The sequence below is a fragment of the Oncorhynchus clarkii genome, chromosome 3 (assembly GCF_045791955.1).
Source record: "Oncorhynchus clarkii lewisi isolate Uvic-CL-2024 chromosome 3, UVic_Ocla_1.0, whole genome shotgun sequence".
Classification (NCBI taxonomy): Eukaryota; Metazoa; Chordata; class Actinopteri; order Salmoniformes; family Salmonidae; genus Oncorhynchus; species Oncorhynchus clarkii.
The window spans coordinates 11,958,518-11,985,755 of NC_092149.1; the positions used below are offsets into that span (position 1 = coordinate 11,958,518).

The 27,238-nt window shown below is 45.1% G+C and overlaps 1 protein-coding gene across 1 annotated transcript in view; it reads right to left on the minus strand.

Moving 5' to 3' along the window:
• The window catches only part of LOC139388071 (tuftelin-like), a 30,195-nt gene extending 9,309 nt beyond the window's left edge, over positions 1-20,886 (minus strand). The window contains exons 1-6 of the mRNA XM_071134597.1: positions 20,327-20,886; positions 4,328-4,405; positions 2,430-2,540; positions 2,251-2,337; positions 2,016-2,078; positions 491-577 (exon numbers count right to left, since the gene is read on the minus strand). Coding sequence (XP_070990698.1) covers positions 491-577; positions 2,016-2,078; positions 2,251-2,337; positions 2,430-2,540; positions 4,328-4,405; positions 20,327-20,389 — 489 coding nt within the window. The 5' untranslated portion in view covers positions 20,390-20,886. The remainder of the gene's footprint in view (positions 1-490; positions 578-2,015; positions 2,079-2,250; positions 2,338-2,429; positions 2,541-4,327; positions 4,406-20,326) is intronic.
• Positions 20,887-27,238: the final 6,352 nt, after the last annotated feature.

A 27,238-nucleotide genomic window follows, 5' to 3' on the forward strand; every position in this document is an offset into this window, starting at 1 on the left:
ACGCCAACTGCTACTCATGCGTCATTCACAAGCTGCACACACACAAACTGTTAAAGTCAGCCCTATTCACTCTTCTGAAAAGGATCCTGAATCCTGACATGAATAGCCTTGGGAACGCCCATTACCTGTTTGGCCTCGAGACTAAACCAAAGCTATTAAACAGGCAGTCATCTGGGGAATGTAGAACAATGGAGGGAGAAGAACACAAACACACTCAACAACACAGGAGGAGAGGAAGGACGGAATGTACCAGGCCTTCCAGATCTCTCTCCTGGGGGATGTTCCTCTCCCTCTCTGTATTTGTGAATACACTCATACTAAAATGGGGACACACACACACACACACTGAACCATGCCAATCTCTTCGAACTGGGTCAGTCTAAGACTTGATATGTAGGTGTTAGACGCACACATAAGCTCTCTCTCACACACACACACACCCCCCCCCCACATTAACCTGTGTGTATAGGGCATGTGAAAAGCCCCTCACCTGCCCATCATCTTTAGCTCCTCCCTTTGAGGAAGAAGAGATGTTCTGATTGGAGGGAGTGCTGACTCCGTAGCCACTAGCAAGAAACTGGGGGGAGAGAAGGATGAAGAAAGAGAGGGAATAGTGAGGGATGGAGAGAACGAGAAGCGATATGAGACAAACATATTGCATATGTCATCAGTAGGTATCAAAATTAATGATGACACTAAACAACTGGTTCCATAGCAACACGTGTTCACATAAACATTATAAATGTGTTCCATAGCAACATGTGTTCACATAAACATTATAAATGTGTTCCATAGCAACATGTGTTCACATAAACATTATAAATGTGTTCCATAGCAACACGTGTCCACATAAACATTATAAATGTGTTCCTTAACAACACGTGTACACATAAACATTATAAATGTGTTCCTTAACAACACATGTTCACATAAACATTATAAATGTGTTCCTTAACAACACATGTACACATAAACATTATAAATGTGTTCCTTAACAACACGTGTCCACATAAACATTATAAATGTGTTCCTTAACAACACGTGTCCACATAAACATTATAAATGTGTTCCTTAACAACACGTGTTCACATAAACATTATAAATGTGTTCCTTAACAACACGTGTACACATAAACATTATAAATGTGTTCCTTAACAACACATGTTCACATAAACATTATAAATGTGTTCCTTAACAACACATGTACACATAAACATTATAAATGTGTTCCTTAACAACACATGTACACATAAACATTATAAATGTGTTCCTTAACAACACATGTACACATAAACATTATAAATGTGTTCCATAACAACACATGTACACATAAACATTATAAATGTGTTCCTTAACAACACATGTACACATAAACATTATAAATGTGTTCCTTAACAACACATGTTCACATAAACATTATAAATGTGTTCCTTAACAACACATGTTCACATAAACATTATAAATGTGTTCCTTAACAACACATGTACACATAAACATTATAAATGTGTTCCTTAACAACACATGTACACATAAACATTATAAATGTGTTCCTTAACAACACGTGTCCACATAAACATTATAAATGTGTTCCTTAACAACACATGTTCACATAAACATTATAAATGTGTTCCTTAACAACACATGTACACATAAACATTATAAATGTGTTCCTTAACAACACATGTTCACATAAACATTATAAATGTGTTCCATAACAACACATGTACACATAAACATTATAAATGTGTTCCTTAACAACACATGTACACATTAACAACACGTGTTCACATAAACATTATAAATGTGTTCCTTAACAACACATGTACACATAAACATTATAAATGTGTTCCTTAACAACACATGTACACATAAACATTATAAATGTGTTCCTTAACAACACATGTTCACATAAACATTATAAATGTGTTCCATAACAACACATGTACACATAAACATTATAAATGTGTTCCTTAACAACACATGTACACATAAACATTATAAATGTGTGCACATACCTTGTGTTGTCCTTTGTTCTTGGTTGCCATCTGTTCCCTCAGGGTCTTCAGACAGTATCTCACCTGTGCAACACACACACACACACACACACACACACACACACACACACACACACACACACACACACACACACACACACACACACACACACACACACACACACACACACACACACACGTTACTGACAGACTCACACACAGAGAGAGAAAGTGAGAGAGAGAGAATGTGTCTTACCTCCTGTATCTGGGAGACTTCATCTGACAACATCTTGAGGCTCTGCTGGTGTCTCTGCTGCTCCTGTCTACGATCCTCCAGATACACCTGCAACACATGGAACACAGACGTATTACACACACATTACACATTACACACCCTGGTAACACACACACCCTCAAACATTAAGCCCCACCCACCTTGATGACCTCAACCTTTTCAGTCTTCTCCTCAGAGGGTTTGATTGGTTCAGGCTTCAGTGCAGGCCTATCACTGGTTGGCTGCACCAGAGCAAATGCTCGTCCGATTGGCTGAAAAATCAGGGAGGGAGGGGAGTTTATGATACTTGGAATAGTGTGAAAATATTTCCAAGCCTCCAGCATGTGTGAACATGAAGTGATTCTGAGTGTGGTGACATGAATGTGTGAGAGGAGTTTCGTGTTGCAACACTAGATTGGGAAGAACACTCAGTGACGGACCAACAGGATATGACATCAAGATGTTCCATTCATTCCCATATACAGTAGTAGGTATGATACTCAGATTAGCACTGAGAATGTCTGACACAAACTGACCGTCAGAAAATGTACTAACCAGAATGAAACAGGTTAGAAACTAATGGTGGTCCTCTAAAACAGAAGGGGAGTTGTAGAATGTGTACAGCATTATAACACACATCTGTCATTTAGGTCCACCGCTTCAAGAACAAACTCTGGAAACTATTTATCTGTGTATACAGGATTCCTGTGTTTGTGTGTGTGTCAGCAGTGCTCCTGTGTGTGTGTATAAAGCCCCCATAATCAGTAGACATTACATTTAGCCCAGATTGCTATGGTGATCACCACCATTCCATAAACTCTAAACTTCTGTGGGACTGGTCAAAGAAAGAAAGAAAGAAAGAAAGAAAGAAAGAAAGAAAGAAAGAAAGAAAGAAAGAAAGAAAGAAAGAAAGAGAGAGAGGGAGAGAGAGAGGGAGAGAGAGAGAGGGAGAGAGAGAGAAAGCAAGAGAGAGAGAGAAAGCAAGAGAGAAAGCAAGAGAGAGAGAGAGAGAAAGCAAGAGAGAGAAAGCAAGAGAGAAAGCAAGAGAGAGAGAGAAAGCAAGAGAGAAAGCAAGAGAGAAAGCAAGAGAGAAAGCAAGAGAGAGAGAGAGAGAGAGAGAAAGCAAGAGAGAGAAAGCAAGAGAGAGAGAGAGAGAAAGCAAGAGAGAGAAAGCAAGAGAGAAAGCAAGAGAGAGAGAGAGAGAAAGCAAGAGAGAGAGAGAAAGCAAGAGAGAGAGAGAGAGAGAGAGAAAGCAAGAGAGAGAGAGAACGCAAGAGAGAGAGAGAGAGAAAGCAAGAGAGAGAGAGAGAGAGAGAAAGCAAGAGAGAGAGAGAGAAAGCAAGAGAGAGAGACAGAGAGAGAGAGAAAGTAAGAGAGAGAGAGAAAGCAAGAGAGAAAGCAAGAGAGAGAGAGAAAGCAAGAGAGAAAGCAAGAGAGAAAGCAAGAGAGAGAGAGACAGAAAGCAATAGAGAGAGAGAGAGATACACTGTATAAGTTTAGTAAGCTTGGCAGTGGTCTGTCTCTCCTCTCCAACACTGCTGTCTTAAGAATAGTCTTAAAAACAGTTGCATAAGACTCTGATGGAAACCGGATGGCAGCCATGACATTTTATGACCTGTTTGTGAGTCTGTGTGTGAACTAGCACCTTGTGTGTGTGTGTGTGTGTGTGTGTGTGTGTGTGTGTGTGTGTGTGTGTGCTACTCTTTTCTGATTCAACACACTATCAAAGTGTGTTAGGGACAGTGACCCCAGCCATCCCCTGGTCCACTAAAACACACTAAAACCCTCAGCCAGTTCAGAAGGGCTTAACACTATGTATGTATATTCATTTACAGTAACAGTGCAGGTTCAGAATTATGTTCTGCCAAGGACTTTTATCCACATATTACACATAGGGATACAATTCCATCCATCCAGGGACGGAGTTCCATGACTTCCTTCCTGTCCCCTCTGTTGTAATTGTAGGAGTCGGCTAATGCAGACAGAATTCTAGGTGTGTGTTGAGGGTCTAGGTCTGGTTTAGAGGTTAGGGTTCTAGGTCATGGTTCTAGGTTCTTACCTTGCTCCTGGGTTGTTCTGTGATCCTCCCGACCTGGTTCTGCTGGTGGAGAGTCAGCCTCAGTCTCCTGCACCCATCCTGACGAACGAGACGAAGAAAAGACGAAATGAGAAGCAGTTACAAAGAGCCCGTTATGGGATGGAGAGAGAGAGGGATGGGGGGGAAGGAGGGAACTACTGGAAATGGAGGAGGGGAAAAAGAGGGAGGAGAAACTGAGTAATACTGTGTAGGGCAGAGAGGAAGAGGGAAGGTGGGAGGGAGAGAGAGACTGACTGGAGGCCAGTACCCAGTCACCTAGTGTGTAGGGAGCCAGTGGTTAGAGAGAGAGACTGACTGGAGGCCAGTACCCAGTCAACTAGTGTGTAGGGAGCCAGTGGTTAGAGAGAGAAAGAAAGAGAGAGAACAGAAGCATAAAGTTGCTCAGAGACAGAATGTTCCATTTGAATGGCGTTCCAGATCGATGCCAGCACCAATAGGAATCTCCATTAGAATTCTGGGAGACAGTGGGCAGAAAAACTGTACTGAAGTGGGATGGAACATTTCCATGGTAACCAAGTCTCCCAGTAACCATAAACTAAATCTGGCTCCAAAACAATGCAACTTAGGAAGAGTGTGTCCGGGTGAAAATACACACACACACACACACACACACACACACACACACACACAAATATACAGAAACCTAAACTCTCTCTTCTCACACACATAAAACTGTTCCATGAGTCGCTATGAGGGCAGTGAGGTCTTGTTGTGTGTCTCGCTGGACAGGGAATCTCCATATTACCAGCTGAGAGGGATGTGTGTGTAGTTGTGTGTCTCGCTGGACAGGGAATCCCCATATTACCAGCTGAGAGGAATGTGTGTGTAGTTGTGTGTCTCGCTGGACAGGGAATCCCCATATTACCAGCTGAGAGGGATGTGTGTGTGGTTGTGTGTGTGTGTGTGGTTGTGTGTCTCGCTGGACAGGGAATCTCCATATTACCAGCTGAGAGGGATGTGTGTGTGGTTGTGTGTCTCGCTGGACAGGGAATCCCCATATTACCAGCTGAGAGGGATGTGTGTGTGGTTGTTTGTGTGTGGTTGTGTGTCTCACTGGACAGGGAACCCCCATATTACCAGCTGAGAGGGATGTGTGTGTGGTTGTGTGTCTGCATGAGGCTGAGGGAGCAGGGTTATAGAGATGATAAACCAGACTACCTGGAAACCAACAACACATCATGTTCTCTTTACTCTCCTCTGTGTACATTTCTGTGTCCTGAAGTCTAAACTCAAGTTAACTCTGAGACAAGACAGACACAGCAAATACTGTGGTGTTGTAAAGTGTTTGAACCCATGGAAACACACTGTGTGGTTAGCTACTGTTCCGTTGAATATTGACTGTGTTGTTTTGACCCATCCAGTCAGGCCAGTTAGGAGAGTTAGAGTATGTGAGGTATGTTGACGTTCTCTGTAGCTCTCTACACTGCCAGCTTTGTGTTGACGCACCAGAGTAGTGCATCACAAAGCCTCCTTTCATCAGCGCCCATTTTAAAACCATTACCCAGAAACCACCCACTAAATGTCTCATTCCTCACTACTGACTCGCACTGACAGTATGTGTTAAGAATGGGTAGGTGATTTTCGGGATACTTATATGAAAGATTTCAACACTTAACCAAATGGTATGAAGTATGAAGTCAGTGTGGTAGCCATGGGCAGCGCCAGCGGGCATATCTGGCACATACAGTACACACTACCCGTGTGTCTCAGTAGAAATGAGGTAATAACAGGTATCTGTGTTGCGTAACGATGATGATTGTGTTGTTGGAGAGAAGTGGTGTATGACAGACAGACACGGGTACCACTGACTAGAGGTCGACCGATTATGCTTTTTCAACGCCGATACCGATTAAATGGACGATTTTTTAAATGTATTTGTAATAATGACAATTACAACAACACTGAATGAACACTTATTTTAACTTAATATAATACATCAATAAAATCAATTTAGCCTCAAATAAATAATGAAACATGTTCCATTTGGTTTAAATAATGCAAAAACAAAGTGTTGGAGAAGAAAGTAAAAGTGCAATATGTGCCATGTAAAAAAGCTAATGTTTAAGTTCCTTGCTCAGAACATGAGAACATATGAAAGCTGGTGGTTCCGTTTAACATGAGTCTTCAATATTCCCAGGTAAGAAGTTTTAGGTTGTAGTTGTTATAGGAATTATAGGACTATTTCTCTCTATACCATTTGTATTTCATATACCTTTGACTATTGGATGTTCTTATAGGCACTTTAGTATTGCCAGTGTAACAGTATAGCTTCCGTCCCTCTCCTCGCTCCTACCTGGGCTCGAACCAGGAACACATTGACAACAGCCACCCTCGAAGCAGCGTTACCCATGCAGAGCAAGGGGAACAACTACTCCAAGTCTCAGAGCGAGTGACGTTTGAAACGCTATTAGCGCGCACCCCGCTAACTAGCTAGCCATTTCACATCGTTACACCAGCCTAATCTCGGGAGTTAATAGGCTTGAAGTCATAAACAGCAGAGCTGCTGGCAAAACGCATGAAAGTGCTGTTTGAATAAATGCTTATGAGCCTGCTGGTGTCTAAGATCGCTCAGTCAGACTGCTCTATCAAATCATAGACTTAATTATAACATAATAACACACAGAAATGAGAGCCGTAGGTCATTAATATGGTCGAATCCAGAAACTATCATCTCGAAAACAAGACATTTATTCTTTCAGTGAAATACGGAACCGTTACGTATTTTATCTAACGGGCAGCATCCATCAGTCTAAATATTCCTGTTACATTGCACAACCTTCAATGTTATGTCATGATTACGTAAAATTCTGGCAAATTAGTTTGCGATGTGCCAGGCGGCACAAACTGTTGCATATACCCTGACTCTGCGTGCAATAAACGTGACACAAGTGACACAATTTCACCTGGTAAATATTGCCTGCTAACCTGGATTTCTTTTAGCTAAATATGCAGGTTTAAAAATATATACTTCTGTGTATTGATTTTACGAAAGGCATTGGTGTTTATGGTTAGGTACACGTTGGAGCAACGACAGTCCTTTTTCGCGAATGCGCACTGCACTGCAACGCAGGACACGCTAGATAAACTAGTAATATCATCAACCATGTGTTGTGTAGTGTGTAGTGATTATGATGATTATGATTGATTGATTGTTTTCTATAAGATAAGTTTCATGCTAGCTAGCAACTTACCTTGGCTTCTTACTGCATTCGCGTAACAGGCGGGTTCCTCGTGAGGCAGGTGGTTAGAGTGTTGGACTAGTTAACCGTAAGGTTACAAGATTGAATCCCTGAGCTGACAAGGTAAAGATCTGTGGTTCTGCCCCTGAACAAGGCAGTTAACCCACCGTTCCTAGGCCGTCATTGAAAATAAGAATGTGTTCTTAACTGACTAGTGAAATAAAGATTAAATAAAGGTATAAAAAATAAATTAAATTAAAAATTAAAAAAATAGGCGTCCAAAATTACCGATTTCCGATTGTTATGACAACCTGAAATTGGCCCTAATTAATCGGCCATTCCGATTAATCGGTCGACCTCTACCACCTGTTAGGACAGGACACACACTCAACAAATACACATGCAGTCAGATCAGACTGCCAACTGAGTGCAAACAACCCTCCCCCTCTCACCATCCCACCATCTATCTCTCAATTCTATCCATTGCCACCTGACAGTAGGACTAATCCAGCAATATAAAGAAAGAGAAAAAATGATGAGAGAGACAAAGACCAGCAGAGAGACAGAGGGAGAGAAGTGAGAGACAGCGAGTAGAGATTGAACATTGAATTGAGAGAGTGAGAGAGTGAGAGAGAGAGAGAGAGAGAGAGAGAGAGAGAGAGAGAGAGAGAGACAGGGAGAGAGACAGGGAGAAAGAGTAGAGAGTAGAGAGAAATAAAGAGAGAATGTTCTGTTAGATGAACAGTAATGTGTCCCTAGAGACAGGTCCCCTGGCCTCTCATATAGAAACCATCATCGCCAAACCCACTGGCTCCAGGTCATCTATAAGTCTTTGCTAGGTAAAGCCCCACCTTATCTCAGCTCACTGGTCACTATAGCAGCACCCACCCGTAGCAGGTATATTTCACTGGTCACCCCCAAAGCTAATTCCTCTTTTGGACACCTTTCCTTCCAGTTCTCTGCTGCCAATGACTGGAACGAATTGCAAAATTCACTAAAGCTGGAGACCCATATCTCACTAACTTTAAGCACCAGCTGTCAGAGCAGCTCACAGATCACTGCACCTGTACATAGCCCATCTGTAAATAGGCCATCCAACTACCTCGACCCCATACTGTTATTTATTTTTTTGCTCCTTTGCACCCCCGTATCTCTACTTGCACATTCATCTTCTACACATCTATCACTCAAGTGTTTAATTGCTATATTGTAATTTTTCACCACTATGGCCTATTTATTGCCTTAACTCCCTTATCTTACCTCATTTGCACACACTGTATATAGACTTGTTTTCTCTATTGTGTTATTGACTGTATGTTTGTTTATTCCATGTGTAACTCTGTGTTGTTTGTGTCGCACTGCTTTGCTTTATCTTGGCCAGGTCGCAGTTGTAAATGAGAACTTGTTCTCAACTGGCCTACCTGGTTAAATAAAGGTGAAATAAATCAAACAAAATAGAGAAACAGACAAAGGTTCACCTAATCCACCACCAAACAGACACACCTTGACCTACTACACTATCACAAACAACCAGGATCGGGTAATGACAGCCATCCACAGGGAAAACAGACTATTGCAACACAGACCCAGCCTACCGCCCAGAGACCCAGCCTACCGCCCAGAGACCCAGCCAACCGCCCAGAGACCCAGCCAACCGCCCAGAGACCCAGCCTACCGCCCAGAGACCCAGCCTACCGCCCAGAGACCCAGCCAACCGCCCAGAGACCCAGCCAACCGCCCAGAGACCCAGCCTACCGCCCAGAGACCCAGCCTACCGCCCAGAGACCCAGCCTACCGCCCAGAGACCCAGCCTACCGCCCAGAGACCCGGCCTACCGCCCAGAGACCCGGCCTACCGCCCAGAGACCCGGCCTACCGCCCAGAGACCCGGCCAACCGCCCAGAGACCCGGCCTACCGCCCAGAGACCCGGCCTACCGCCCAGAGACCCAGTCTACCGCCCAGAGACCCAGTCTACCTCCCAGAGACCCAGTCTACCGCCCAGAGACCCAGCCTACCGTCCAGAGACCCAGCCTACCGTCCAGAGACCCAGCATACCTCCCAGAGACCCAGCCTACCTCGCAGAGACCCAGCCTACCTCCCAGAAACCCAGCCTACCGCCCAGAGACCCAACCTACCGCCCAGAGACCCAGCCTACCGCCCAGAGACCCAGCCTACCGCCCAGAGACCCAGCCTACCGCCCAGAGACCCAGTCTACCTCCCAGAGACCCAGCCTACCGCCCAGAGACCCAGTCTACCTCCCAGAGACCCAGTCTACCGCCCAGAGACCCAGCCTACCATCCAGAGACCCAGCCTACCGTCCAGAGACCCAGCCTACCTCCCAGAGACCCAGCCTACCTCGCAGAGACCCAGCCTACCTCCCAGAAACCCAGCCTACCGCCCAGAGACCCAGCCTACCGCCCAGAGACCCAGCCTACCGCCCAGAGACCCAGCCTACCGCCCAGAGACCCAGCCTACCGCCCAGAGACCCAGTCTACCTCCCAGAGACCCAGCCTACCGCCCAGAGACCCAGCCTACCGCCCAGAGACCCAGCCTACCGCCCAGAGACCCAGTCTACCGCCCAGAGACCCAGCCTACCGCCCAGAGACCCAGGCTACCGCCCAGAGACCCAGTCTACCGCCCAGAGACCCAATCTACCGCCTAGAGACCCAGTCTACCGCCCAGAGACCCAGTCTACCGCCCAGAGACCCAGTCTATCGCCCAGAGACCCAGCCTACCATTATAATAGAGCAGTAATGTAAAACCAGATTCAGCATGGTCTACAGCCACAAGGGATCAAAGGACATTGACAAGGCTATTGTTTGTGACTGTGGCATCAGGAGAGAGGGACAGACCGATAGAGAGAGAAAGAGAGAGTAGAGAGACAGAGATAGAGTAGAGAGAGAGAGTGGAGAGAGAGGGAGAGAGTAGAGGGAGAGAGTAGAGAGAGAGGGAGAGACAGGCAAAGCAGAACAGAGGGAGAGTTGTGTGATAGAGACTGAATGACTCTTTCCAACCCTACACTGGAAACAGCAGACTACCTGCTAACACCAGTTGATATGAAAGTTGAATAGAGACCCATATAAACAACGCAGAGAAATGTCAGTAAGAGCTCAGCGTTCAGTACTGTCCCTCCTCTGTCATAAACGGAACCTGAGAGAGCTGTAAACAGAGATAGTGGAGCAGGTATCAGTACCACATCACCAAGTACCTATGTTCCAGTCAGTACCACATCAACTAGTACCTACATTCCAGTCAGTACCACATCACCTAGCATCTACATTCCAGTCAGTACCACATCACCTAGTATCTACGTTCCAGTCAGTACCACATCACCTAGTATCTACATTCCAGTCAGTACCACATCACCTAGCACCTATGTTCCAGTCAGTACCACATCACCTAGCACCTATGTTCCAGTCAGTACCACATCACCTAGTATCTACATTCCAGTCAGCACCTATGTTCCAGTCAGTACCACATCACCTAGTACCTACGTTCCAGTCAGTACCACATCACCTAGCATCTACGTTCCAGTCAGTCTCACATCACCTAGCATCTACGTTCCAGTTAGTACCACATCACCTAGCACCTACGTTCCAGTTAGTACCACATCACCTAGCATCTACGGTCCAGTCAGTACCACATCACCTAGTACCTACGTTCCAGTCAGTACCACATCACCTAGTACCTACGTTCCAGTCAGTAACACATCACCTAACATCTACGTTCCAGTCAGTACCACATCACCTAGCATCTACATTCCAGTCAGTACCACATCACCTAGTATCTACGTTCCAGTCAGCACCTATGTTCCAGTCAGTACCACATCACCTAGTACCTACGTTCCAGTCAGTACCACATCACCTAGTACCTACGTTCCAGTCAGTACCACATCACCTAGTACCTACGTTCCAGTCAGTACCACATCACCTAGCATCTACATTCCAGTCAGCACCTATGTTCCAGTCAGTACCACATCACCTAACATCTACGTTCCAGTCAGTACCACATCACCTAGTACCTACGTTCCAGTCAGTACCACATCACCTAGTACCTACGCTCCAGTCAGTACCACATCACCTAGTACCTACGTTCCAGTCAGTACCACATCACCTAGTACCTACGTTCCAGTCAGTACCACATCACCTAGTACCTATGTTCCAGTCAGTACCACATCATCTAGCACCTATGTTCCAGTCAGTACCACATCACCTAGTACCTACATTCCAGTCAGTACCACATCACCTAGTACCTATGTTCCAGTCAGTACCACATCATCTAGTACCTACGTTCCAGTCAGTACCACATCACCTAGCACCTATGTTCCAGTCAGCACCTATGTTCCAGTCAGTACCACATCATCTAGCACCTATGTTCCAGTCAGTACCACATCATCTAGCCCCTATGTTCCAGTCAGTACCACATCACCTAGCACCTATGTTCCAGTCAGCACCTATGTTCCAGTCAGTATCACATCATCTAGCACCTATGTTCCAGTCAGTACCACATCACCTAGTACCTATGTTCCAGTCAGCACCTATGTTCCAGTCAGCACCTATGTTCCAGTCAGTACCACATCATCTAGCACCTATGGGTGAAAACTCTCTTCCTCTGTACTGCATTCCATAGGAGAGAATGAACCATCCATAACCAATCTTACTGTGTGTGTGTGCATGCGTCTGTGTGTGTGTGTGTGTGTGTGTTAAAGATCTGCCTCCAGTTAACCTCCGGAGGGGTCTGATTCCCATACCTGAGTTCAGGTGTGATGTGTGCAGTGAGGGGTGAGGAATGAGGAACGAGGGGTCAGGTAGAGTGAGAGACACGTCAGAAAATGAGTGAGTAGAGAACAAACATTCCCTCAGACATTCCTATACAATAATTGGTGCAGTGTTACAGAAGGGAATACAACAGATGGCCTAGAGTAAACGCTAAGACATAAGGGATTCCAGTTGAAGAGAAGCTGTAAGACCTGCACACGGGTAAATAAGACCTGCACACGGGTAAATAAGACCTGCACACGGGTAAATAAAGAGAGTGTTATGAGCATTGTCTGTTCTTTCCTCTGGGGGTACTAGGTGATAAATCTGTACAAATGATGACAGAGTTATGGTCTCCTGTGGAATGAGTTCTAGGCATGTACCTATTCACCTTTACTGAGGGAGTAGTACTTTCGACCCTAGCAAAATACATACTTAGCAACAAGACCTGCATGAGTTACTGGTTCCTATAGTGTGGAAATGGAATGAGGTTGTCTTGTTTAGTGTCTGAGTTACTGGTTCCTAGTGTGTGGAAATTGAATTAGGTTGTCTTGTTTAGTGTCTGAGCTACTGGTTCCTAGTGTGGAAAATAAATGAGGTTGTCTTGTTTATTGTGTGAGTTGATGCTTCTTCTACTAGTTCCTGGTGGTGGGAAGACTGTTTCTGGTTCCTCCTCATAGATGAGTCAGAAGGTCATGTCTTGCACAGTTCCAGACAGTGATGTCACATTCTCTATAGCGAGGTAATGGGGAGGGATGGCAGAGGGGTGGGTGAGCTCAGTAAACATGAGGAATCAGGGTGGATCATGAGGCATTATTTAAAAAGTAGGAATGCTGACCAAAGCCCAGTGACGGAAAATAAGAGACTTATCAAAACTCTCTGGTGACTGGATGGATGTTATATTTGAGCATGAATGAGAGTGTGAATTAATAGATAGTCATGAAAAATGTACTATCTGTTCTGTCAATGTTCTGCGTAATATCAATACTCACTCTCACACAAACAGAGTGTTCCTTCTATCCAGGTATAGTTCAACTACAGCTGGAGGGCACACATACCTGCATACACACACACAAACACACCCTTCACTGTTGCAACTTTGGGAATATTTATTTTCCTTATATTTTGCAGTCCTCCTCTTCTCATAACTTTTAGCCTAAATGGACTTTAAAATGTCTTTCACACGGCTATAGCACAGAATCAGCACATCCTCCTATATTTAATCCATGTTGCTGTATCACCCTGGTCTTAATAACCATATTCCTCCTATATTTAATCCATGTTGCTGTATCACCCTGGTCTTAATAACCATATTCCTCCTATATTTATTCCATGTTGCTGTATCACCCTGGTCTTAATAACCATATTCCTCCTATATTTATTCCATGTTTGTAACGGTTTTCTGTATGAGAAGGAGAGTCGGACCAAAATGCAGCGTGTAGATTTCGATCCATGTTTTAATAAACAAACGTAAAACACGAATCAATACAAACACTACAAAAATAAAGAACGTAATGAACGTAACGAAAACCTAAACAGCCTATCTGGTGAAAACACCTAGACAGGAACAATCACCCACAAACACACAGTGAAACCCAGGCTACCTAAATATGGTTCCCAATCAGAGACAATGACGAACACCTGCCTCTGATTGAGAACCATATCAGGCCGAACATAGAACTGGACAAACTAGACATGTAACATAGAATGCCCACTCAGATCACACCCTGACCAACCAAAACATAGAAACATACAAAGTAAACTATGGTCAGGGTGTGACAGTACCCCCCCCCCCAAGGTGCGGACTCCGGCCGCAAAACCTGATCCTATAGGGGAGGGTCTGGGTGGGCATCTGTCCGCGGTGGCGGCTCTGGCGCTGGACGTGGACCCCACTCCATAATAGTTTTAGTCCACCTCCTTAGCGTCCCTAGATAGGTTACCCTCCTTAATGACCGCTCGGGACAGAGGTAGCTCGGGACTGATGGGTAGCTCAGCACTGAGAGGAAGCTCAGCACTGAGAGGAAGCTCAGCCCTGAGAGGAAGCTCAGCCCTGAGAGGAAGCTCAGGCAGGTAGTTGGATCCGGCAGATCCTGGCTGGCTGGCGGTTCCGGCAGATCCTGGCTGACTGGCGGATCCGGAAGATCCTGGCTGACTGGCGGATCCGGAAGATCCTGGCTGACTGGCGGATCCGGAAGAGTCTGGTCGACTGGCGGATCCGGAAGATCCTGGCTGACTGGCGGATCCGGAAGATCCTGGCTGACTGGCGGATCCGGAAGATCCTGGCTGACTGGCGGATCCGGAAGAGTCTGGTCGACTGGCGGATCCGGAAGAGTCTGGTCGACTGGCGGATCCGGAAGAGTCTGGTCGACTGGCGGATCCGGAAGAGTCTGGTCGACTGGCGGATCCGGAAGAGTCTGGTCGACTGGCAGATCCGGAAGAGTCTGGTCGACTGGCAGATCCGGAAGAGTCTGGTCGACTGGCAGATCCGGAAGAGTCTGGTCGACTGGCAGATCCGGAAGAGTCTGGTCGACTGGCAGCTCTGGCTGCTCCATGCTGACTGGCTGCTCCATGCTGACTGGCAGCTCTGGCTGCTCCATGCTGACTGGCAGCTCTGGCTGCTCCATGCTGACTGGCAGCTCTGGCTGCTCCATGCTGACTGGCTGCTCCATGCTGACTGGCAGCTCTGGCTGCTCCATGCTGACTGGCAGCTCTGGCTGCTCCATGCTGACTGGCTGCTCCATGCTGACTGGCGGCCCTGGCTGCTCCATGCTGACTGGCGGCCCTGGCTGCTCCATGCTGACTGGCGGCCCTGGCTGCTCCATGCAGACTGGCAGCTCTGGCGGCTCCTTGCAGACTGGCAGCTCTGGCGGCTCCTTGCAGACTGGCAGCTCTGGCGGCTCCTTGCAGACTGGCAGCTTTGGCGGCATCCTGCAGACAGGCAGCTCTGGCGGCTCCTTGCAGACTGGCAGCTCCTTGCAGACTGGCAGCTCCTTGCAGACTGGCAGCTCCTTGCAGACTGGCAGCTCCTTGCAGACTGGCAGCTCTATGCAGACTGGCAGCTCTATGCAGACTGGCAGCTCCTTGCAAACTGGCAGCTCTATGCTGACTGGCAGCTCTATGCAGACTGGCAGTTCTGAGCAGGCGGGAGACTCCGGCAGCGCTGTAGAGGCGGAAAGCTCTGACAGCGCTGTAGAGGCGGGAGACTCCGACAGCGCTGAAGAGGAGGAAGGCTCAGGCAGCGCTGGACAGGCGAGGCGCACTGTAGGCCTGATGCGTGGTGCTGGCACTGGTGGTACTGGGCCGAGGACACGCACAGGAAGCCTGGTGCGGGGAGCTGCTACCGGAGGGCTGGGGTGTGGAGGTGGTACTGGGTAGACCGGACCGTGCAGGCGCACTGGAGCTCTTGAGCACCGAGCCTGCCCAACCTTACCTGGTTGAATGCTCACGGTCGCCCTGCCAGTGCGGCGAGGTGGAATAGCCCGCACTGGGCTATGCAGGCGAACCGGAGACACCGAGCGCAAGGCTGGTGCCATGTAAGCCGGCCCAAGGAGACGCACTGGGGACCAGCTGCGTAGAGCCGGCTTCATGGCATTAGGCTCGACGCTCAATCTAGCCCGGCCGACACGCGGAGCTGGAATATACCGCACCGGGCTATGCACCCGCACTGGAGACACCGTGCGCACCACTGCATAACACGGTGCCTGTCCGGTCTCTCTAGCCCCCCGGTAAGCACAGGGAGTCTGCCCAGGTCTCCAACCTGGCGTAGCCATACTCCCTGTTAGCCCCCCCCCCCAAGAAATTTTTGGGGCTGCCTCTCGGGCTTCCATCCGCGTCGCCGTGCTGCCTTCTCATACCAGCGCCTCTCTGCTTTCACCGCCTCCATTCTACGATAACCTTCCTCGCACTGCTCCAGCGAATCCCAGGCGGGCTCCGGCACTCTCCCTGGGTCGGCCGCCCACCTGTCGATCTCCTCCCAAGTAGTATAGTCCATACTCCTGCTGTCCATAACGTCCTCCCATGTCCATTCCTCTTTACGCTGCTGTTGCTGCCTGTTGACACGCTGCTTGGTCCGTTGGTGGTGGGTGATTCTGTAACGGTTTTCTGTATGAGAAGGAGAGTCGGACCAAAATGCAGCGTGTAGATTTTGATCCATGTTTTAATAAACAAACGTAAAACACGAATCAATACAAACACTACAAAAATAAAGAACGTAATGAACGTAACGAAAACCTAAACAGCCTATCTGGTGAAAACACCTAGACAGGAACAATCACCCACAAACACGCAGTGAAACCCAGGCTACCTAAATATGGTTCCCAATCAGAGACAATGACGAACACCTGCCTCTGATTGAGAACCATATCAGGCCGAACATAGAACTGGACAAACTAGACATGTAACATAGAATGCCCACTCAGATCACACCCTGACCAACCAAAACATAGAAACATACAAAGTAAACTATGGTCAGGGTGTGACAATGTTGCTGTATCTCCCTGGTCTTAATAACCATATTCCTCCTATATTTATTCCATGTTGCTGTATCTCCCTGGTCTTAATAACCATATTCCTCCTATATTTAATCCATGTTGCTGTATCACCCTGGTCTTAATAACCATATTCCTCCTATATTTATTCCATGTTGCTGTATCTCCCTGGTCTTAATAACCATATTCCTCCTATATTTATTCCATGTTGCTGTATCTCCCTGGTCTTAATAACCATATTCCTCCTATATTTATTCCATGTTGCTGTATCTCCCTGGCCTTAATAACCATATTCCTCCTATATTTAATCCATGTTGCTGTATCTCCCTGGTCTTAATAACCATATTCCTCCTATATTTATTCCATGTTGCTGTATCTCCCTGGTCTTAATAACCATATTCCTCCTATATTTATTCCATGTTGCTGTATCTCCCTGGTCTTAATAACCATATTCCTCCTATATTTATTCCATGTTGCTGTATCTCCCTGGTCTTAATAACCATATTCCTCCTATATTTATTCCATGTTGCTGTATCTCCCTGGCCTTAATAACCATATTCCTCCTATATTTAATCCATGTTGCTGTATCTCCCTGGTCTTAATAACCATATTCCTCCTATATTTATTCCATGTTGCTGTATCTCCCTGGTCTTAATAACCATATTCCTCCTATATTTATTCCATGTTGCCGTATCACCTTGGTCTTAATAACCATATTCCTCCTATATTTATTCCATGTTGCTGTATCTCCCTGGTCTTAATAACCATATTCCTCCTATATTTAATCCATGTTGCTGTATCTCCCTGGTCTTAATAACCATATTCCTCCTATATTTATTCCATGTTGCTGTATCTCCCTGGTCTTAATAACCATATTCCTCCTATATTTATTCCATGTTGCTGTATCTCCCTGGTCTTAATAACCATATTCCTCCTATATTTATTCCATGTTGCTGTATCTCCCTGGTCTTAATAACCATATTCCTCCTATATTTATTCCATGTTGCTGTATCACCCTGGTCTTAATAACCATATTCCTCCTATATTTAATCCATGTTGCTGTATCACCCTGGTCTTAATAACCACATTCCTCCTATATTTATTCCATGTTGCTGTATCTCCCTGGCCTTAATATCCACATTCCTCCTATATTTAATCCATGTTGCTGTATCACCCTGGTCTTAATAACCACATTCCTCCTATATTTATTCCATGTTGCTGTATCACCCTGGTCTTAATAACCACATTCCTCCTATATTTATTCCATGTTGCTGTATCTCCCTGGCCTTAATAACCATATTCCTCCTATATTTAATCCATGTTGCTGTATCTCCCTGGTCTTAATAACCATATTCCTCCTATATTTATTCCATGTTGCTGTATCACCTTGGTCTTAATAACCATATTCCTCCTATATTTAATCCATGTTGCTGTATCTCCCTGGTCTTAATAACCATATTCCTCCTATATTTATTCCATGTTGCTGTATCACCCTGGTCTTAATAACCATATTCCTCCTATATTTATTCCATGTTGCTGTATCTCCCTGGTCTTAATAACCATATTCCTCCTATATTTATTCCATGTTGCTGTATCTCCCTGGCCTTAGTAACCATATTCCTCCTATATTTATTCCATGTTGCTGTATATCCCTGGTCTTAATAACCACATTCCTCCTATATTTATTCCATGTTGCTGTATCTCCCTGGCCTTAATAACCATATTCCTCCTATATTTATTCCATGTTGCTGTATCTCCCTGGTCTTAATAACCATATTCCTCCTATATTTATTCCATGTTGCTGTATCTCCCTGGTCTTAATAACCATATTCCTCCTATATTTATTCCATGCTGCTGTATCACCCTGGCCTTAATAACCATATCAGATCAGATATGAATGTGGGTGTAGAATGTTTGTTGTTCCATTGTATCTGATAAGGACAACGTTGTATTAAGGGGTGATTCTAATTTGAGAGCTGCATCGTTCCCACACCCCTAGTTGTTTATGTTCAAATATAAAACAAGATAAACCCGACTAGCACGAACAAAGCATAGGTTTTGTATCTAGCCGTGTGCTTCATCATTTGACTGTGTACCTTGACCTTATAATCCAGTTTTATAGCCCTTAAATTCTGATAGGCTGTTGCTCCTGGTAGAGGTTACCTATAGGCACATATCTAGGATAAGTGTACCATACTTAAGTCCAAACCTTGACCAAAGGGGGTGAAAAGTTAAGGGCCAACATCATGCTAGTGCTGATAGCTGTTCAAATCAAATCGATTTATATAGCCCTTCTTACATCAGCTGATATCTCAAAGTGCTGTACAGAAATCCAGCCTAATACCCCAAACAGCAAGCAATGCAGGTGTAGAAGCACCTCTGTGCAACAGAGCTGTTGTATGGCTCTGCAGGAGCCTGTGTTTATCTTGGTGAACGTGTCATGTTGTGGGCCAATGGTCAGGCCCCAGATAGAACACAGACCATCATCAGAGACATTTGTCTAACAGGGTCAATGATTAACCTTCTCCAGCCAGACAGGAGATTAAGAGCTTCTATACCAGGGATAATGACTGGTGATGTAAACATCTAGGTGGAGCAGAGCTCAAATGACCTTATAAGGGAACTTGTATAAGCCTGGTTCTCAGTCTGGATGTAGTGTGCCTGCCCTGCAACCAAAGGATCACTGGTTCAATGCCCCTCACAGATGTGTTCCACACTAAATCATTACAATTATGTACAATTATGGTATATGACAATGCCTAACGGGCATAGAGCAGTGGTGTCAAACATACGGCCTGGATCCCGTCCGCAATGGGGACCAATCCTGCCCGCTGCTGGTTTAAATAAAAATAAAAAATGGAAACGTTTTGGGGGGGGCAAACACAATATACTTGAAAATGACTAAAAGCAAATAATGGACCTACATTCATACAGTTTATTGACTGTGGCCAGCTCACTAATAATCACAGAAGAAGAAGGAAGACAATGTGGCCCCCGGGGACAAAATTAGTTCGACACCCCTGGCATAGAGAGAGGACACTTATGACAGCAGTCTGGTCCCTCTGGCCAGATCACAGATGTTATTTGGGCTAATATGGTGTGTGTGTGTGTGTGTGTGTGTGTTAATACTATAATTACTAGAAAAAGTCCATTAACACCAGAGGAAGCCAGTAAGCCCGATAAGACTTTAGTCAGGAGGATCTAAGACCAATACTCAGAAGTTAATTAATCTCTTCTTGTTTATTCTTACTTTGGGGCACAAAATGATACCACTAAAGTAAGGTATTGTGCTATCAGTTAAATTAAATATTGTAATTCATCTCAGATTATAATGTAAAACATATTTGCATATCCAACAGGTTGGCATGAATAAACGAAAACATGTATTTTTTTTAAATAAAGCAGCCACATAGTGATAGCATAACATTTGACACACGTCAGTGGCGCCCCTCGATCTGCCTGCCAGACTGTCTAGCCATCCGGTACGCTGTGAGAAGGAAAGTAAAACATGTTCACTTTAAATAGTTATTGTCTTACCGCTGTTCTCTCATCAGCTCTGAGGTCCTCAAATGTACACAGACTCCGCGTTACCCCGTTCATCTTCACACAGATAAGATAGATAAATAACTATATAGCTTAAATATGAAAGAGTTGTCCAACGTTGCTTATATATAATTATTTTCTCTAAACAAACAGGGAACACGGATTTTCGTCCTCTTGTCTCACTCTCGCCCTCGCAGACGGAAGATCACGGTTGATTTGAACAATAGTCGACGCTGCTCTTCACTACCAGTCGATAACGTTTCATCAGGCAGTTCCCTCCACTCCCGCCCTCCCCCAGGAATGTATGCGCGTGACCTCAATGCACAGGCAGCAAAGATGTTGGATAGCTGAAGATGGTTAACGTCCTGAGTGAACAATCGAACAAAAAATGATCCGTTCCTGTCTACTTAAGGGGGTGGCTCTCCCAAATACACCAATACGACAGCAGCTGGGTCTGGTATTCTTCTTGGTTCATTGACTTCCATGAAACAAAAAAATAGGGAGTGGGATGTCTCGCTGCCTCTTCTTTCTCTGTAGCCAGCACGCTCTGTCTCCCGTCACGCCTCCGCGCTGCGCGCTACAACTGAAAAAGTCAGAGGAGCGCGGATTACGCAGGTAAATACCTGTAAAATTGCAAAATAATACAACTCAATCTCATTCCACCCGAAACTCAATCTCATACCGATCACATATTAGGAAAATTACGATTTTATTTCAGTTGAGTATTGCATTCAGGTTTGAGGGACACAAATATAGTTGTTCCACAGACAAATAGGCTACTCATGACCACAAAAACACGGAAACTGAAACTGACAAAGACAGACAGGCACATAGTTTAGAGAGAGACAGTGCTCCACCAGTGTGTCCCAAATTGGATCAAGATGTATTAATGGTCATTAATGGGTGCGCTGAGCAGGAGTCTACAGTGAGTACAGACCCAGACAGCTAGGGTCTCAGTGAGTACAAACCCAGACAGCCAGGGTCTCAGTGAGTACAGGCCCAGACAGCTAGGGTCTCAGTGAGTACAGACCCAGCCAGCTAGGGTCTCAGTGAGTACAGACCCAGACAGCTAGGGTCTCAGTGAGTACAGACCCAGACAGCTAGGGTCTCAGTGAGTACAGACCCAGACAGCTAGGGTATCAGAGTGAGTACAGACCCAGACAGCTGGGGTCTCAGAGTGAGTACCACAGAGACGAGGCAGCACAGATATGAACAGGAGTTTGAACAGTGAGACAGACTACCACTGAATATGTCACCCCGAGTCACTGTTCTCCATACATCCCCCTGTTCCTACCCAGTAGTCCTATACAGTACTGAGTCAGAGATCTCTCATCCAGACTGTCATTCAGTCCAACAGACCTGCTGCTCTCAGGTATACATATTACATGATTTAGCAGAACACACTATCCTTGCCATTTTAGGAAGAAAGAGAAATTGGGAGAAACTCAGTTAAACTTCAGTCAATTTAGAACAATAATTGACTAACCCAAATACTTGCCAATGAACTTAGAACAGTAGGATTGATGGGCAAGTTTATGGCCCCAGATAGGGGGAAATGACAGAGAAATATAACAGGATGAATAGGCAAATCTTTCTTCTGGCAGGGTAGAATACATGCTGTGCTGAACACAGTGGGTTGACTGAGATAGGAAACAGATGATATCCACTGCTCTGCTCCTCTCTTTCACACCTACAGTAACATTATCTGATCCCAACCACTCACACATGACAGCTAGTTTACACTTCTCCCAGATTATCTGGTTATATCTTTCAAAATCCATTCCAATGTAGTGGTGGAAATATTTTAATTATGTCACATGAGAATATAGAAATGTGAATATCTGTAGTGATCTAGCAGGTACTGTACATATCACTCCCCTATGGAAAATGTTAGGGCACAACATAGCCCACTTACACAACACTAACACACCCTGGGGTTGATTTCTATACAAATATTGTTTGGGAAACATAGCATTCCATAACCACAGGTGGGGACAGCCCAGTGTTCCACTGTGCTGTCAATATTGACTGGTTTGCCATCAGGAAAAACTGGAACACTGGCAGGACATCGCGTACTGTACATACAGACTACTGGTATGGAAACACTATTGCAAAGTGCTTTGTACAAAATACTAGAGAACACAAACATATCAATTAATAATGAATTATTATTACAGAAAAAGTGTGGAAACATAAAAAATGTATCACAGATAGAACTGGGATGTAGTAGCTCAAGGTAAAGAGTTTGGAAAAGGAAATGTATTCCCAGGTACATGCAAAAACCAAACTTCCTTTCATAACGCTTGATATTCAGTCACACAAAAGATGTAGAACATCCGAGAAAACAACAAAAACATTCTTCACACAGAGAATGCCCTTGAGTCGTCTCACAATAACAGATAGTAATTGTAGCTCATTCTTGTCCTTGAAGAATACTATGTGTACAGATATACAGGGAGTTCTTGTCTTATCTCTGGATATTCAATAGCAAAGTAATTATAACCCTTTTTTAAACGTTTTTTTTGTCACATACAGTCATAGTAGTACAGCATCCTTGGAGCAAATAAGGGTTAAGTGCCTTACTCAAGGGCACATTAGCAACTTTTTCACCTTGTCGGCTCAAGTATTCTAACCCGCAACCTTTCGGTTACTGGCCCAACGCTCTAACCTCTAGGTTATCTGCCACCCTACAAATCAATATGTTGTTGTGTCGTGGGATGATAGGCTATCTATGATTAAACAAGAAAACAATACCCCTCCATACTGACCCTATTCGAACACTGATCACTAAAACCAACTGCACGGCAGTCTTTCCCACAACTCCAATGTAACACTGATTACTAAAACCAACTGCACGACAGTCTTTCCCACAACTCCAATGTAACACTGATCACTAAAACCAACTGCACGGCAGTCTTTCCCACAACTCCAATGTAACACTGATCACTAAAACCAACTGCACGGCAGTCTTTCCCACAACTTCAGTGTAACAGGCTCTTTAAAACAAAGTTCGGCCAGCACAACACAGATACGTTTGTATCACAGTAGTAGCATAGTCCTGATCATTCTCACACAATCCAATCAGTCCTTTCTCAGTAGCTGTTGCTTCAGTAGTTGTTGGGAGTGATACACAGAACAGAAGACATCCATCAAACCAACTAACTTACAGTAAATCCCTGTTTTCATTGCAAAGCTAGCTGAACAGAAAACAGTGGGAGTCGGGTATCTGCCCAGAAAACCACAAAAACTAAGTGTGGCAAGATTATTACAATGCTAATTCCAACTGAATACTATGAAAGGTAAAGAGAGTTGGGTGTCTGCAGTAATGCTGCCTCTATCTGTGCTCTATTTGCTTTTCCCGCCTGTATGGCCTTATCTGCCAATCAGAGAACTGTGATGTTCATGGAGTAAATGGAATGGCATCAAACACATGAAAACCCTGCGTTTTATACCATTCCATTGAGTGAGCGGTTCATTGTTAAAGGTTCATTGACCCGTTTCACCTCTATAAAACACGTGGATGCCACACACACGCACAAATCACATTTTATTTGTCACATGCGCCGAATTCAACAGGTGTAGACCTTACCGTGAAATGCTTATTTACAAGCCCTTAACCAACAGTGCAGTTAAGAAAAATAAAGTTAAGAAAATATTGACAACATAAGCTAAAATAAATAGTCCGGGTGACCATATGATTCATTGTTCAGCAGTCATATGTCTTGGGGGTAGAAGCTGTAAAAGAGCCCTTTGGGCCACACACCTGATGGAAGGCCTAAATAACACACAGCTGAGAGTACAGGTTTTAGGGAGACAGACCCACAGTCCCTCCCTCCCTCCCCAGACTACCTAACAGGATCAAAGCACCTCTCTGTCACAAGGGATACAGGTTCAGACATTGATAGAGAAACACACAGGACTGTACCGTGGGTTCTAAAAATACATCAACAGGACTGGATCTACACGCTCTACTTCCCCACATGAAAGGCTGTTTGTAACACACAACAATAAGGGTGGGGGCTGTTTGTAACACACAACAATAAGGGTGGGGGCTGTTTGTAACACACAACAATACGGGCGGGGGCTGTTTGTAACACACAACAATAAGGGTGGGGGCTGTTTGTAACACAAAAATAAGCGTGGGGGTTGTTTGTAACACAACAATAAGCGTGGGGTGTGTGTGGTGAGAGGTAGAGGTATCTAAATAGAGAGGCAGTGAGGGGACTAGAGGTAGGTGGGGGGTAGAGGTATCTAAATAGAGAGGCAGTGAGGGGACTAGAGGTAGGTGGGGGGGGTAGAGGTATCTAAATAGAGAGGCAGTGAGGGGGCTAGAGGTAGGTGGGGGGGTAGAGGTATCTAAATAGAGAGGCAGTGAGGGGACTAGAGGTAGGTGGGGTGGGGGGGATAGAGGTATCTAAATAGAGAGGCAGTGAGGGGACTAGAGGTAGGTGGGGGGGGGGGTAGAGGTATCTAAATAGAGAGGCAGTGAGGGGACTAGAGGTAGGTGGGGGGGTAGAGGTATCTAAATAGAGAGGCAGTGAGGGGACTAGAGGTAGGTGGGGGGGGGGGGGTAGAGGTATCTAAATAGAGAGGCAGTGAGGGGACTAGAGGTAGGTGGGGGGGGGGGGGGGGTAGAGGTATCTAAATAGAGAGGCAGTGAGGGCACTAGAGGTAGGTGGGGGGGTAGAGGTATCTAAATAGAGAGGCAGTGAGGGGACTAGAGGTAGGTGGGGGGGGTAGAGGTATCTAAATAGAGAGGCAGTGAGGGGACTAGAGGTAGGTGGGGGGGTAGAGGTATCTAAATAGAGAGGCAGTGAGGGGACTAGAGGTAGGTGGGGGGGGGTAGAGGTATCTAAATAGAGAGGCAGTGAGGGGACTAGAGGTACGTGGGGGGAGGGGTCATTCAGTATCCAACCATGCGATCATTCTATTAAATATGACAGAATTGACATAGCAAACACAGGTGAATGACAAAGATAACCATAGAGAGAGGAGGAATCAAAGCAAATTTCAATTTACAACAAAAAAATGACGTTTTCGTCTTTTGAGCTTCTAGTCATGAAATCTATGCAGCCTACTCAATCACTTTTTATAGCTACTGTTTACAGGCCTCCTAGGCCATATACAGCGTTCCTCATTGAGTTCCCTGAATTCCTATCGGACCTTGTAGTCATAGCAGATAATATTCTAATTTTGGTGACTTTAATATTCACATGGAAAAGTCCACAGACCCACTCCAAAAGTATTTCGGAGCCATCGTCCACTCAGTGGGTTTTGTCCAACATGTCTCTGGACCTACTCACTGTCACAGTCATACTCTGGACCTAGTTTTGTCCCATGGAATAAATGTTGTGGATCTTAATGTTTTTCCTCATAATCCTGGACTATCGGACCACCATTTTATTACGTTTGCAATTGCAACAAATAATCTGCTCAGACCCCAACCAAGGAGCATCAAAAGTCGTGCTATAGATTCACAGACAACACAAAGATTCCTTGATGCCCTTCCAGACTCCCTCTGCCTACCCAAGGACGTCAGAGGACAAAAATCAGTTAACCACCTAACTGAGGAACTCAATTTAACCTTGCACAATACCCTAGATGCAGTTGCACCCCCAAAAACTAAAAACATTTCTCATAAGAAACTAGCTCCCTAGTATATATAAAATACCCGAGCTCTGAAGCAAGCTTCTATAAAATTGGAACGGAAATGGCGCCACACCAAACAGGAAGTCTTCTGACTAGCTTGGAAAGACAGTAGCGTGCAGTACCGAAGAGCCCTTACTGCTGCTCGATCATCCTATTTTTCCAACTTAATTGAAGAAAATAAGAACAATCCAAAATTCCTTTTTGATACTGTCGCAAAGCTAACTAAAAAGCAGCATTCCCCAAATGAGGATGGCTTTCACTTCCGCAGTAATACATTCATGAACTTCTTTGAGGAAAAGATCATGATTATTAGAAAGCAAATTACGGACTCCTCTTTCAATCTATTCCGTAGCGTATTCCTTCAAAGCTCAGTTGTCCTGAGTCTGCACAACTCTGCCAGGACCTAGGATTAAGAGAGACACTCAAGTGTTTTAGTACTATATCTCTTGACACAATGATGAAAATAATCATGGCCTCTAAACCTTCAAGCTGCATACTGGACCCTATTCCAACTAAACTTCTGAAAGAGCTGCTTCCTGTGCTTGGCCCTCCTATGTTGAACATAATAAACAGCTCTCTATCCACAGGATGTGTACCAAACTCACTAAAAGTGGCAGTAATAAAGCCTCTCTTGAAAAAGCCAAACCTTGACCCAGAAAATATAAAAGACTATCGGACCATATCGAATCTTCCATTCCTCTCAAACATTTTAGAAAAGGCTGTTGCGCAGCAACTCACTGCCTTCCTGAAGACAAACAATGTATACGAAATGCTTCAGTCTGGTTTTAGACCCCATCATAGCACTGAGACTGCACTTGTGAAGGTGGTAAATTACCTTTTAATGGCATCAGACCGAGGCTCTGCATCTGTCCTCGTGCTCCTAGACCTTAGTGCTGCTTTTGATACATCGATCACCACATTCTTTTGGAGAGATTGGAAACCCAAATTGTGCCGTGGCGGAGATCTTTGTGGGCTATACTCGGCCTTGTCTCAGGATGGTAAGTTGGTGGTTGAAGATATCCCTCTAGTGGTGTGGGGACTGTGCTTTGGCAAAGTGGGTGGGGTTATATCCTTTTGCTATATCTGGAGTACTTCTCCTGTCTTATCGGATGTCCTGTGTGAATTTAAATATGCTCTCTCCAATTCTCTCTCTCTCTCGGAGGACCTGAGCCCTAGGACCATGCCTCAGGACTACCTGGCATGAGGACTCCTTGCTGTCCCCAGTCCACCTGGCTGTGCTGCTGCTCTAGTTTCAAC